Here is a 14,467-nt window from a genome sequence, read left to right as displayed (position 1 = left end):
AATGGTGTTCCCTGATGGCAGTGGTCTTCTTTCAGCAGGATACTGCACCATGCCACACTGCAAAAACTATTTAGGAATGGTTTGGGGAAAATGACAAAAAATTCAAGGTTTTGCTTTGGCCTCCAAACTCCCCAGATCTCAATCTGACTGAGCATCTGAGAGATGTGCTGAACCAACAAATCCGATCCTGGAGGCCTTGCAGTTCCCATCTCGCACCTCGTCTTGGTGCCTGAAACCACAGGACACGTCCAGAGGTCTTGTGAAGTCCATGCCTCGTTCGATCAGAGCTGTTTTAGGACCTAGATGATATTAGGAAGGTGGTTTTAATGTTGTGGCAATCCAGCCCTCCTGGATTGACTTGCGAACAACATGTTTTGCTTATAAATCAAGAATATAGTGTATCGAAAGGTAATCAATTATTTTATTTAAATACAACATTTACTTTGTGGAACACAATCCTGGAAGATTTCTAGAATTATCTACACTCGTGACCAATCAAAATCTTAGTATTCGCAGAGATGACCTTAATTGATTTAGAACTGGCCTAATATTAGTGTTTCTGTATTTTAAGTTAGATCAAGGTTGGATCCTAAAACTCATTGATCTATTGCTCACTTCTGCCTTTGGAAATGTGAACTGCAACTCCTGGTCTTTATTGTTGGTCACTCTATTGGGTCAGGCACTGTTTCCCAAATAAAAAACCCATGAAGAAAATCTGGTTTGGTTGACCATGAACAACATTTTTTCGACACTAAGTGTACATTGATATTCTTTGAAGCACCTTGGGGTACCATGTAGTAATAGCATGGTACATTCATATAGCAAGCGTTCAGTATTACCATCTGAAACCATCACTGTACCCCATGGTACCACCAAAATATTTTTATGGGAAGGTAAACTGACAATGCAAAAAATGCAATTCTTTTTAATAACATTACAAGCAGACAGATTTAAACATTTGTTGATTAAAAACACTAATGTTTACAATTACGAAGTGTTTCAACTGAAGCTACCATTATATGTTAAAGTGCAGTTAAACTGTTCAGTAAAGGCTTCCAGCAGTTTTGGTACGGCCTCTTCAGTCGAGACATCCCGTCCCAGCTCTCGGCTCAGTGAGGTCACACCTTTTCCCACAATCCCACATGGCACGATGTTGTCAAACCAACTCATGTCTGTGTTGCAGTTAAGAGCCAAACCATGAGAGGTGATGTATCTTCCACAGTGGATACCTGCAAAACAAGACAATTACCAACACAATACTTGATCACATTCTTGAACTTTATTTGTACAATCCTGATTTTTTTTTTCTCCATTTAAAGCGGGAAATATATTGTTGAAACATTTTATACAAAGAAAGTATAATAATGATAAAATAAAATGCACTTTTTTTTTTAGGTGACCAATCAAATGTAAACAAATTGTGACAATGAAAATGCTTTTGGGAACATTCAATACTAGGGATGCTCATTTCGGTTAATTTTCCCGACCGACAACCGCCACTCGTTATCCGAGTATTAGCCGTTAACTGATACGATTATAATAGCCTATTGAATTAAATAAAAATAAAATTTACGAGTGTCTGTGACCCGTTAAAAATACAAAAAATTTTTCACGGGTTTATTTTAACGTGCAAACAGCAGAACAGATCAACAACAGAACCTGGATTCACATCAAATTTTCACACACTTGACAGTGACAACAGAGAAAAACAGAATAAAATAATATAAAAACATAAAATAGGTCTACACTAAATATTTTCAAATTAAGATGACAAAAATAAATCACTGAATCCATTTGAAGCTTTGAAACCCGGCCCCCCCCCCCAAAATTTCCTCCAGATTAATTTTTTCATCAAATAAAAATAGCAGGCCTACCCCAATCCACACATTGTCTAGTTTTTATTTTTTTTAAAAGTAGCCTAACAGGTCTACATGATGTGGGGTTAGTCTGGAACGCAGCCTGAGTTAGACCTGCGGCAGAAAACACATGATCCGATGGCACAGATGTCCCGGGAACACAGAGATAACGTCTCGCTAGAATGGCCAGCTTCAGGAAGCGACTTTCGTTTGCTTCGCAAGTGATATTGCATTGTACTTGTAACTACTGCTGTATTTTAATACCACGTAGCATATTTTGCAAGTAATTTCGTCGCCCTTTCTGTCGAAATGGTGCCACACGGTACTTCTTTTCGCTCGCTCGATTCATTTTGCTTGCTCAGCTAAATATGTCTGTAGACACGTGTGGTTGCGTGTGTCGACGCGCCCCGTGAGTTAACAAATATAGGCTATATAGTATTTTTTTTATAGTATGTTTTTTAAACATGCAGCAAACTACAAAAAAAAATGTAACTGTTAAACCGTTTAACTGATAGTATTAATCGGTCAAAATTTTTACTTTCGGTTAACGGTTAAACGGTCAATATGAGCATACCTATTCAATACACTACTGGTGAAAAAGTTTGGGATCAATTAAGATTTTATCTTTATTTTTAAAGAAATTAAAACTTTGCTATGGAAGCGTGTTTCCGCCACAGAATAAAAAATAAAAAAGGTACATTAGAATTTTGACCTCATAATTCTGACTTTTTTTTCTTCACAATTGCGAGTTTACATCGCGCAATTCTGACTTTTTATCTCAAAATTGCAATTGCGAGTTTTAAGTCAGAATTGTGTGTTATAAAGTCAGAATTACAAGATATAAACTCACAATTGTGTGTTATAAAGTCTATAAACAAAACATATCATGGTTTCCACAAACATTAAGCAGCACAACTTTCAACACTGATAATAATAAGAAATGTTTTGCGAGATCCAAATAAGCGTATTAGAGTGATTTCTGAAGGATAAAAAAAAATGTAATTAAACATATTTCAACGTTTATCCACAGTATTACAATTTTACTGTATTTTTAATCAAATCAATACAGCCTCAGTTAAACTTCTTTCAAAAACCTAAAACAGATTTTAGCCTTCTATGGTGGTGTATATTATATATACACACACATACACAGATGAGCCAAAACATTTTGAGCACCAGCCTAATATGCTGTTAGCCCTCCCTATGCTGCCGACCCACTGTGGAATAAGTTACTTACCAATTGCACAAAGTTTGTTGTTGCCCACCCAGACACCTGTATCTGGAGAAGTGGAGGCATTGATCCCAAATTTACTGCACATCTTGATCACAGTCCTTTCCAGTTCACACACGTACCACCTCACACTCTTCTTAAAGCAGCCCAGGTTGAGGACGGGATAACACACTAACTGACCAGGTCCATGGAAGGTTATCAGACCTCCTCGGTTGGTGCGGAAGAAGTCTGCGCCCAGCTCTCTGAGTCTTCGCTCCTCCTCGGGCGGGTAAGGAGCCTGTCTGATGCCAATGGTGTACACAGGCTCATGCTCACACAGTAATAAAGTGTTCTGGCTGATGCTCGACGAATCCAGATGTTGCTTTATGTGCAGCTGCTGTATCTTCAAGGCACTACCGTAGGAAATCCTCCCTAAATGCAGCACCTTGACAGCAGCCTTACCGACTGACATTGTGTTTTCAGATGAGCTTTTCAAGCATCAACTACACAGATGGAAAACAAGGTCACAATTAGTTCCATATTTTGCCCAACTTAATTTGTCCATGAAATATAATTCAAAGGAGGTTGGCATGACATTCAGAAGCAATGAAAGCAGTTTCCTGCAGTGTATTTTTTCTTTTTCAAAGAAAGTTAACTTTTTTCATTGTTTCATAAATAGGAATCCTGTTTTTTCATGATGGGTATAATGAAGGTTGCAATAAATACGATTTTTGTTTTTTACATTTAATGTATGCTATTTATCAACTATTCATATATACGTTAATGACCCGACGAATCAATTAATCTGATAACTTGATCTGCAATTAATCTGATAGATTTTCGGAGAAATCCATCACTAACTGTAATATCCTCATTTCACACCAGTTTTAAAAGAGGACGCACCGAATACAAAGTTGATAACAGCAAGTTCCAACATAATATGATGTTGTACGCTCATAAAGCAGAGATTTCCATCTTTATGAGAGTGTACAGTAAGAACACAAGTTGTTAAAGGACAGTCTTCTTACTGTACGCGCTGCAGTGCTGCCACAGAGCGGGCTTATTCTGCTTCACTCCAGAGGGCGACGAGGGCGGAAGCGGGATGCGTTACTGCCATCTACCGGTCTGGTGCGCTACCGTCTAAACTCAACTTCAAAATGAAATCAAAAATACAGAGAAAAATTAAATAAACTTGTGAAATATTATTACTAACTAAAATAATGGATTTATATTTTCATATACTTTAAATGTAATTTATTTCTGTGAGGAAAAGTTTATTTTTTTCACATCATTCCAGTCTTCAGTCACATGAAATCATTCTGATATGATGTTTTGATCCTCAAGAAACATTATTATCAATGTTGAAAACAGTTGTGCTGCTTAATATATTTTTTTGGAACCTGTGATACTTTTTTTTCAGAATGCATTGATGAATAAAAGGTTAAAAATAACAGCATTTATAAAAATCTCTTCTAACAATATAAATCTTTACTATCACTTTAATATGTGTCTTTAAAAAAAGAAAAACAAATACTGACCCCAAACTTTTGAATAGTGTTACGAAATATTTATATTTAAAATAAAAGCTGTTCTTTTAAAACTTTTTATTCATCAAAGAATCCTGAAAAAAGTATCACAGATTATAAAAAATATTAAGCAGCACATCTGTTTCCAACATTGATGATAAATCATATTAGAATGATTTCTAATATGATTAGAATGATTTCTGAAGGATCATGTGAGACTGAAGACCGAAGTAATGATGCTGAAAATTCAGCTTTGGATCATATTAAAAAAGAAAACCATTATTTTAAATTGTAATAATATTTCACAATATTACAGTTATTTCCCTGTATTTTTAATCAAAAAAGTGCAGGCTTGATAAGACTTTTTTCAAACACATTAAAAATAGCGATTTCCAAACTTTTGACCGGTATATTACAGTATTTACTATATATAAGTTACTATATATATATATATATTTTTTTTTAAGATTAAGTCAAGTGCCCCGATACTTTGTAACTTGTCTATAAAATAAAAATAATAAAAATAAAAAATAAAATAGGTCCCACCGCTGCAGGTGACGTCACGAGAGGGCGGGGCGTGTTTTCAAACCCAGGCAGAGTCAGGCTCACACCAACGAAGATGGCGGCGGTGGGGTCCGCCAAATCCACTGGACTGGGACAGAGAGGCAAAAGCAGGCCAGGCGCTCACACCGCTCCGCTGTCTCTGGAGGAGGCCCGGTGTCCGGTGTGCTCGGAGATACTCCTGGAGCCGGTGACGATGCCCTGCGGACACTCGGTGTGCCTGCACTGCTTCCAGCGGACGGTGAAGCTGATCAGCCTGTGCTGTCCGCTGTGCCGGCTGCGGGTGTCCAGCTGGGCCCGCACACAGTCCCGGGAGAAGAGCCTGGTCAACGCCGAGCTGTGGGAGCTGGTCCGCCTCAGTCACCCGGAGAGATGCAAGCGGAGGATGGAGCAGAGGGACGGGGAGATCGCGGACGGGGGTTAGTCAGTGTGACTTGACGAATATTACATAATCATGAGTTTGAAATCATTGTTTACGCTTGGAGACATCGCCGAATGACATGGCAGACAGTTGTAACGTTAACTTACACCTTCAGCGATTTCAGTTCAGATAACCGTTTCGCCAGATAACTCCATAATAACAAGTTATGTTTTTATTATCGAGTGTTTCTATTATCCAACGCGAAGGATATGAAACATAAATGTGATTTTTGTAAAACAGGGAACTGTAATCTGAAGGAAAACAGCAGTGTTTTGTTGGGGGGCGTTCACACTGACTTCACACAGGACTGTCTGCGCTGTTTTAAACGTTTGGTCTGTGTGTGTAATTCATAGTCGCGTTGCGTTTTGAATTCGAAAAAACACAACTAAAGACGATTTTAGTGGCTAATTTGATCAAACACGTAACATATACTTGTTTTTGTTGTTGTATATAAAGACATCTCTGGGAAAAGAATAAGACACCACTGCATAATTAGCAGTTTCTCTGGATTTATTATTTATGTATGTATGTGTTTGAGTGAGTAATTATTATTATTATTATTTTGACTTATTCTACTGACAACTTTTCTTTTTTCCAAATTCCAATAAAAAATATTGTCATTCAGAGCATGTATTTGCATAAAATGACAACTGGTCAAAATAACGCAAAAAAAGGCATGTTTTCAGACCTCGAATAATTCACAGAAAACAAGTTTATGACCATCAGAACGTGGTCAACATTATAACTACGTGATTGAATAATTTAGTATTAATTAATTTAAGAATTACTTTAATTTAAGAATTTGTTTTATAAAAAAAAAGATGTTTATTCAAGTTTTAGTTTTCGCTATGATTTACAAGACATTCTAGTGTGGTATCCTATTCCTAACCTGGCTGTTTGTAAACTTGATTGAATGTAAAACTGAGAGGTAACTTGTCCAGGCATGTGTGTGTCCAGTGGGCGGAGCTAGTGACAGAACTGAGATTCTAGAGAGCATCAAGTGTGTTTGTCATGGTTTGGTCCCATTAGTGAGGTTGAATTTGTGTTAGGAAAAAGGGAAGCCAATTGGCCATGTTGTCTTCTTTTTTTGTGATTTCTTATATGTTTATGTTTTCATCTCTTAGAAATTTTTCGTGCGCCTGTGCCAATTCATAAGCCTGGAGAAATGCGTCAAGACTACGAGAAACAAAAGATGAAGGTAAGTTACAGAGGCATGACACTACTGAGTCAATTGTTTGCACTCTTTATTGCCATTTTCTCACATGACGTAAATTTTTGCCTACATTTACAAATAAAAATTATAGTATTACATTGTTCTTGGACATGTGCCATGCTATTTTTTAAATTAACCTGTAGTACCTTATATAAATACCCCAGTATTAACATTTGATAAAATTACTATTGTTCCAACAAAGTGGGAAAGTTCACAAACGTCTTTCATACGGGATTTAAATGATAGCCTGCACTTATTTGGCATTTGGTAAAATGCAAAGCACTTCTGATTTCTAATAAGCTTGTTTTGCTACAGTTGCATATATATATATATATATAAAGCACAGGGTTATTTTTCAGAGTGGATGCAGTGAAGAAACTGAAGAGAGAAAGAAAAAAATCCATAGAAAAGAAGACTGTGGGATGCTCAAACATTGTCAATATCCTGTATGTTCAAAACTCTTCTTCGTTGGGTCTAAGCTGGGTGTAAACAAATATGCACACATTAATTCATATACTTCACAATTTGGCATATTTCTATTATTAACTATTTTGCTACTGCCTAATTACGTTTGCTCATCCGTCTTACACTGTAGTTACTGTGTTTCAGTTCTGTGGAGTGTCAGACTCTGAGAATGAAGAGCCAGTGGGAAAGAGGACCAGACACGTTTCAGCATTTGTACGAAAAACAAGATGCTCCCCTGCTTTCAATAGAGGGTATTGCACTTCACATATTTACTTCGTATTTTATGTGTATTTATGTCCTTAGTATTTATTATTAGTGGTAGAATTATGATTTTTAATTGTATCTAGAATGGCGGGGCATGGAAAACACACAAAAAAACGAAAAAAAAAACCCTATTCCTTATATGACAATTTCCACATTTTTAAAAAACAGTCACCAAAACTATGAAAATAAAACAGAGGCATACAAATTATGCAGTGGCCAAAAGTGTCAAGCAAATTATGTGGTTTAAACCTTTTCATATATATATATATATATATATGTATGTATGTATGTATGTATGTATGTATGTATGTATGTATGTATGAAATAGGTTTATATGGTGTATAGGTTTATTTGTACCTTTGATTATAGCACAATATCTACAATAATAGTGTTTATTTTTCTAATCTAAACATCTAATTTTGAGGTGTTACATAGAGATAAACATCCATACCATCATTGTGCTGCATTCCAGTTGTCTTCATAGCAGTGCCGTTCAGAGGAGCAGGAGCTGTACGGATTCTGAGGATGGCAGAGGAAAAAGCAGAGTTCACACACATCATGCTGTTCCTGACAAGGTATAATATTTCAGTTATTGCCTGAATGTGTTATCATATTCTAATCATATCTAATTTGTTGTTTAATGGTGTATTGTTAGATAAAACACCAGTCCTGTTCTGAGAAATATATTTGGCTCTCAACTTCACTGCAGAGTACTGAAAAAAATATTTTAGCAAGCAACCATTTAGAAGACACATTTATCCAAAGCAGTTTAGCTTAGGTCCAACCCTAATTAAACGCACATGAACAAGCTAATCAAGGTCTTCAGGATTACTAGAAAATTACAAGCAGGCAAGTTTGTAAAAAAGCACGGTGGACCTCTAGGGCCAGATTTGAAGAACTCTGTCCTAGAGAAACCTAAGTTTAAAGGCTCAGGTATACCTCATTTTCTGCAGTGGAACGTGGACACAGGAAGTGCTTTTTCTTCTTTGGGGATCGAACCAGCCTTACTAGGTTGAAGCTCTGGAGTTTTCCCTGCACCAGAAAACAGCCTAACAGATTTCAGTGCAGAAAATGACATGATTTTTAACATCTTCTGCAATGCACTAAATTGAGATTTTCATGTAGGTCCATTTGTGCTTTTAGAAATCCAATATATTGCCAGTTAATTTAACAACTGACTTTTTTCCACACCTTCAAATGAATCTTGTGCATTCCTATTCCTCAAATCCACAGCTTGTTTTAGTGTATAGGTGTGTTCACTCCATGTTGGAATTACCGTAATTACAAGATTTCGACTTGTAAAAAGAGTTCACGTCCTCGTAGAACTTGTAATTACATCTGGTTAAACTCAGAATTTTCTGAGAGCTTGTTCTGACTTGTGCCACGTGACCGACCGCTCCGGATTCATTTTGCCGTTGATAGTGTTGCTGTAGAAATGCATAATTCTGATTCCGAGGACGGGAACTAGAGGTCTTCGCGGGATCTGAAAACCTGAGGTACGACCCGAGATCCAAGGGGGTTCGGGCCCAAAACTTTGTCGAGTGCCTTGGACATGGGTTGGGTTCGGTATTAGTGGTCTATGGTAATTTAAAATAAATGCTTTTTCTGAATGGACGTGAGAAAGCTTGAATTCTTTTAAACTATGTTGAGCATTTAACAAAATTGTATTACGTATTTAAAACAATTCTATGACAACGTTATCTCAGTTTTTCTAATTTCTCTCTGAATCCGCGCTTCTGTGTGCAATGGCCTACACGCACAGTTGCTTCCGTGAATCATTGCTCCACATTTTTGCCTACTCTTTCAACGAGTGTCGTCAGCATGAATTAAAATAAACTTTAATCATCTTATGGTCAGATAAATAACATTACTTCAAAAGTAATAGGACGTAATGAGGTTACAGTGATGAGTGATTGACATTTCAGCACGTTCTAGCGCGTTCATGTCAAGTGCATTTTTGAGAAACGCACATAGAAAAGTTAAATGTTTGTAACCTCGCTCACAGAAATCCGTCCTATACCTATGAGATCCATCAGGAAAAGCCATTCTCTTCATTATGCTGCGTGTTCATGCAGGGATTTTCTGTTTTGTGTGCACCGTAGATGAGGTAATTAACGTTGCAGACAACACTAGCAAATCCTTGCTTGAATGAATACCTTTGGGTAGGGTCGGACTCGGGTCTACTTCTATCGGGTCTGTCTCAGGTCGGGTTTTTCTTAAAAAAAAAAAATTTATGCATGTCGTGTTTGTGTAAGAAGTTATTCGAGTCGGGTACAGATTTTAGGGTCCGAGAAGACCTCTAACGTTAACATCTCCAAGTAGAACGTCCCGGATTGTCATCTCATAATTACGGTATTTACAACATGGCGTGAACGCAGCATATAATCACCCAATCTTTGCCACTAGGCCACAGCACCTATATAGTAGGACAGGGGTTTCCAATCCGGCTACTGAAGTTTAGCTCCAATTCTAATTAAACAGACCTGAACCAGCTAATCAATGTCTTCAAAATGACTAGAAACTTCCAGAAGAGTGTTTAAGGGCAGGTAGGCGCTAAACTCTGCCAGACCTTGGCCCTTCAGAAGCACAATTGGACACCCCTGGAGAAGGAAGTAGCATCTGTTGTTGCAAGCAGTGGTAGGCTTGACAAAAGGCACATTTTCCATTGAATCACTCATTTTTATTGTCAGTCATACTACTCTCCCACTCTTTCCCCGCTCTAGGCAAGCATCACTCATAGTTACAACGCTGGAATCCTTCTCTCCTCGGAGAACAGTCTGTCTTTTTCAGCCCCGGTGCTGAGCCTAGATAAGAGACACCACTGGCGGGGCATCCACACCTCTTCCGTTTCTGCTGTGCTACAAACGAAACCAGAGAGGTCCATTAGCCCCGAGAGCAACGATAGCATATCGGAAGAACTCAACCATTTCAAGCCTATCGTCTGCTCGCCATGCACGCCACCCAAAAGGTTGCCCGACGGGCGACTTTTGGAGCCTACGATCGTGAAGTCGACCCCTAGGAACTTGACACGCACTCTGCAGAAGTCCACAAGCTACGAGGCCAGCCCCACCATCTTGCAGAAGTGGAAGCAGATTGAAGTTGATCGCCAGAGCATCAAAGTGACCTCCAAAGGTACAGTCACAAGTCCGATCGCAGAGGATCCCAGCCATAAACTGAGTCCCGTAGAAGAACGGGACAGCCGACTCTGCAGCTGTGCTGTAGCCACGGACGGCTTGAAGGATCATCAGTGCATTTGTGAGTCAAGTGCCAAAGGGTCTAAGGATCATAAACTTGTAGTCTGCAATAAACGGCGGCTTATATTTGATCAGTGTAAGAAAGAGGAAGATACACAGCCAGTTAGCGCTCATGTCAGGTCGACAACTCAAACTATTGCAGATACTTCATCCCCAAAAAGGCGTAGCAGATGTGAAGCACGCTGTGAACCCACAGAAACGTGTGCACCGATGTTAGATAAACACGCTGGACATTGTAATCAGGGAACTGTAGACCCTGAGAACTTTATAAACGAGCCTAGCACCAGGAGCTGTGTACTTAACAGACCTACCTCAAGAAGGGGTAAAAAGAGAAGCCACAAAACCAAACACTTGGAGGAGAAACTCCAGGCAAAAATATCTCGGACCAATAGCCGCAATGCCTGCAACAGGCTTGATGATCCTATTGTCCGGCGAATGAATCAGGAAAAGGTGGACCGAGAACTGGCACTGAAGCTACAGAGACAGTTTGACAGAGAATGCCAAAAAGTGGACAGGCTCAAAACAAGTCGTAACAAATACGAACTCAGGTCCTGGGCTACGAAAGATGGGATGGTAGGACACAATACACGCAGATCAGGAAGAATCTCCAAAAGAAATGAGCACTTGAACTATAGTTGTTAAAGGGACTTGCGGTTATAGTAGAGTTTTATCGTAGTGATTCATAGCAGTCGCAAACGTTTTCTTTGCTTAGGCACTATAGAGGCTTTCTAACATCTGGATGAGTATTGCAAGATATTAAGGTATTTACTTTTTCGACTTGCCGTTTAACAGATGTGTTTCATCCAAAGTGTTTCATCCGAGTCCAAGTAGAGGAACCTGGGGTTAAGTGCCTTTGCTCAAGGGCAATGGTCGCAGGACAGGATTGGGCTCTCGGCAACTTTCCCATTCATGGGGATTCAAAGCTGCAGTGTTTTGTTTCCGGCTTTGTTACTGTTTAACTGGCTTCTACTACTCGAAAAGAGGAAACTAGGTGTATGTTGTTTGGGGGACGGAAAATGCATACATTTTGAACTCTTTTAAAAGGCTTTTCAGGTCTTCAAGCCAGAGACAATAGTACTCCTTACAATCTCTGTGTGCTCATCACAATCACAATAGCTCCTCAAGAAGTTTGTTTGCATGTTTGAAAGTTATCATAGGACATTTGTTAAAACAGAAGGTGTTTTGTACAAAGGTGTAGCATAACCCTTTTTCTTTGGAATTTCTTGTTTCCAGTGGCCTGGGAAGTTTTCTCTTGATGTATCAATCTATCAAACAACTTGTACGAATATATATATATTTTTTGTGAATGATTTGGGTGGGAAAGAGTAAAATTGTAGCCTTAGGTCAGAAAACTACTCTACACAAGCGCATAGACGCAAATGCTTGGTCAACGGTTTGCAAGAGCGCAGTCTTGTTTGTGCGTAACCTTAAGTGCATTCTTAAGTACTGGGAAGGAAACAAACTTTAGTACTCAAGGCATCCATAGAGTTGCCTTCAAATGTTTGTGCCATTAATCACGATGTATTATTTTTAGTTAGAACCGCTTTAAGACAAACATCTAAGGATACTAAAAAAAGCGCAACACTCCGTTACACATTTGTTCAACTATTTTTGGAGTTTACAACGAAAAACAAAAAGAGCTTATTTCAAACTAAAATAAACCTCGAAGGAGGTGGTAAGTGGTTCACCAGAGAACACGATCACAGATTACGGGTTCAGCTAACGCCTGCTATAGCACCCCTTGTGGCAGAGCGGAGAATGCAACACTTGTGTTGTTACACATCTCATCATTTGAAATCAAACTCGAAAGAAAGACTTTAGAAAGCGCTTGCGGTCTCATGTTTGTGTAGAGTATGTTTTTTGGCCTAACATTTTTCATTTTTTTTACCATTAAGTAAAATAGCTATAAAATAGTTTGGGATGTTAAAATGCTAAAAGGCATTGTGTGACAATGTTGACCATTAAGATTTCTAAAGAAATCTGATCGTTTTATTTTGACTTTTATTATTTAAACTAATCCTAGCTTCTTTTATTGTTTTTTTTTTTCTCTAGTGTTTTTGACAGTCTCCGAATTGTAATCTAAATGAATTATAATAAATCTGATTTAGAGGATATAAAGTAACTGCATTGGATACTTCTGCAAAAGCTGTGTGTGCATATAACGCCAAAACAAAAATCATGCATGCTTACTTGATTCGGCAACTGCCAAAATATGTATGTGGATTTAGTTTAGGACATTGGTTTCTGTCATTGTATTTTTGGGGAGTTTCTACATATTTCACTATTAGCTTGATCGTCACTTAGCGGCGAGACACCACTCTTAGGGGCTACTTTCATTTCACAACTTTATCTATTAGGCTTTGTTTACTAGAGATCTATTTTGTGACTTGTGTCTGTCAAGAAAGCTTTAATCATGTTACTGTTGCTGTAAAAAGACACATTCAGTTGGACCACATCTATATGCACATACATTTACTGTTGCCTACTTTTTACCCTGAACTCTTTTTTATTACAGACAGATTATTTCTATCCTGTATACTTCTTTGTAATGTGCCAACATGCCTGATTTCTGCAATCACGCAGTCTTTCCTTTTTGTTTTCCATTATTTAAGTTCTATACAATACTGTAGGTTGCCAGCTGGACTATTGGAGAAGATAAATAGATTGTTATGCATTACTGTACTATTTTGGAAATATGACTTACCTATATTGATATTGATACTGATGCAAAGATGTTATTAGGGATTGTTTCTGACTGGCTTCCGAAGGATTCGGAGTGTCTTCCATTGTCGAAAGGTATTGCTGGATTTGAAAGAGAATGTGGGATATGTATGAATTCTGTGGAGATGTAAAGAACACATTATATTTATTTGAACAGTACTTTGTAACAATGTCATCTTTTTAAACATTGCCTTTATACATGATTTTCCGGTTTCTGTCAACAAAACACTAGGAGCAGGAATTAAATAATGTAGCATTCATTCAGAATTTGCAATCAAGTTTTTTTTTCCTTTTTGTTTTTAAAAGTATTTAAACTAAAGATTTTGTTTGTTTTTAAAGGTGTATTAAGTGATTTCTGAGAAATGCTGTTGAAAGCGGATCGGACTGAGCGACAAAACACTTGTAGCCAATCAGCAGTAAGGGGAGTATACACTCATTAGTGCCTGTGTTGCACAACTTGTTTGTGAATTTGGGGGCGGAGCTATCAAGACGGGGTGTGTTTGTTTTTGGTGATTTCAAATATCAACAACATTTTTGAGAAATCGCTTACTGCACCTTTAAGCATATATGCACTGCTTCCTAATGACAGAATGTATTCTTCTGAGGGTGTTCATTATCAACAGAACAAAAAATGCAATTGATTCTTTTGCCGGTCCTCCTTCCGTATTTTTTTTTTTTTGTTTACCTTGAAGGAATTTATTGAAGAAAATCAAGATGGAATAAAATCGTATCCAATTAATAAAAGAAGATAACAGCTAAATATGAACTAGGTATTCGCCCTTATTTCATAACATGGTAAACATACCTCTGCAAAAAGCTATCTGCTAATATGCTGAATGGGATAGATCACATCATCTTTGTGGAAACCCTGAATCGTGTGGGATACATGCTCTGGGGTTCAAGAAGAAAAACAGAAATAAAAAGGAGGCTTATTTACTGAGATATTTGTTTGAAAGGTTGCTGCCTGTAATCATCA

General features: G+C 38.0%; 2 protein-coding genes across 4 annotated transcripts; one reads left to right on the top strand and one right to left on the bottom strand.

The window, feature by feature from the left end:
- Nucleotides 1-909: 909 nt before the first annotated feature.
- Nucleotides 910-5,187, bottom strand: lipt2 (lipoyl(octanoyl) transferase 2). Of its 3 annotated transcripts, none has more exons than XM_056262577.1 (3): nucleotides 5,139-5,187; nucleotides 3,094-3,569; nucleotides 910-1,229 (listed from the first exon to the last, which is right to left on the bottom strand). In XM_056262577.1, the coding sequence occupies exons 2-3, from the start codon at nucleotides 3,536-3,538 to the stop codon at nucleotides 1,000-1,002; spliced, it is 675 nt and encodes a 224-aa protein (XP_056118552.1). In that variant the 5' UTR covers nucleotides 3,539-3,569; nucleotides 5,139-5,187; the 3' UTR covers nucleotides 910-999. The 3 variants fall into 3 exon arrangements, with proteins under 3 accessions (XP_056118552.1, XP_056118551.1, XP_056118550.1); XM_056262576.1 differs by lacking the exon at nucleotides 5,139-5,187 and adding an exon at nucleotides 4,095-4,168; XM_056262575.1 differs by lacking the exon at nucleotides 5,139-5,187 and adding an exon at nucleotides 3,662-3,686.
- rnf169 (ring finger protein 169) lies at nucleotides 5,171-11,788 on the top strand. Its single transcript, XM_056262574.1, has 6 exons — nucleotides 5,171-5,572; nucleotides 6,699-6,772; nucleotides 7,147-7,233; nucleotides 7,397-7,503; nucleotides 7,989-8,091; nucleotides 10,240-11,788. The coding sequence occupies exons 1-6, from the start codon at nucleotides 5,212-5,214 to the stop codon at nucleotides 11,410-11,412; spliced, it is 1,905 nt and encodes a 634-aa protein (XP_056118549.1). The 5' UTR covers nucleotides 5,171-5,211; the 3' UTR covers nucleotides 11,413-11,788.
- The last annotated feature ends 2,679 nt before the right edge of the window (nucleotides 11,789-14,467 follow it).

Source organism: Rhinichthys klamathensis, unplaced genomic scaffold (genome assembly GCF_029890125.1).
Source record: "Rhinichthys klamathensis goyatoka isolate OS25496 unplaced genomic scaffold, OSU_Roscu_1.1 h1tg000194l_1, whole genome shotgun sequence".
Taxonomy (NCBI): domain Eukaryota; kingdom Metazoa; phylum Chordata; class Actinopteri; order Cypriniformes; family Leuciscidae; genus Rhinichthys; species Rhinichthys klamathensis.
This window is presented reverse-complemented; position numbering and strand designations above follow the sequence as displayed.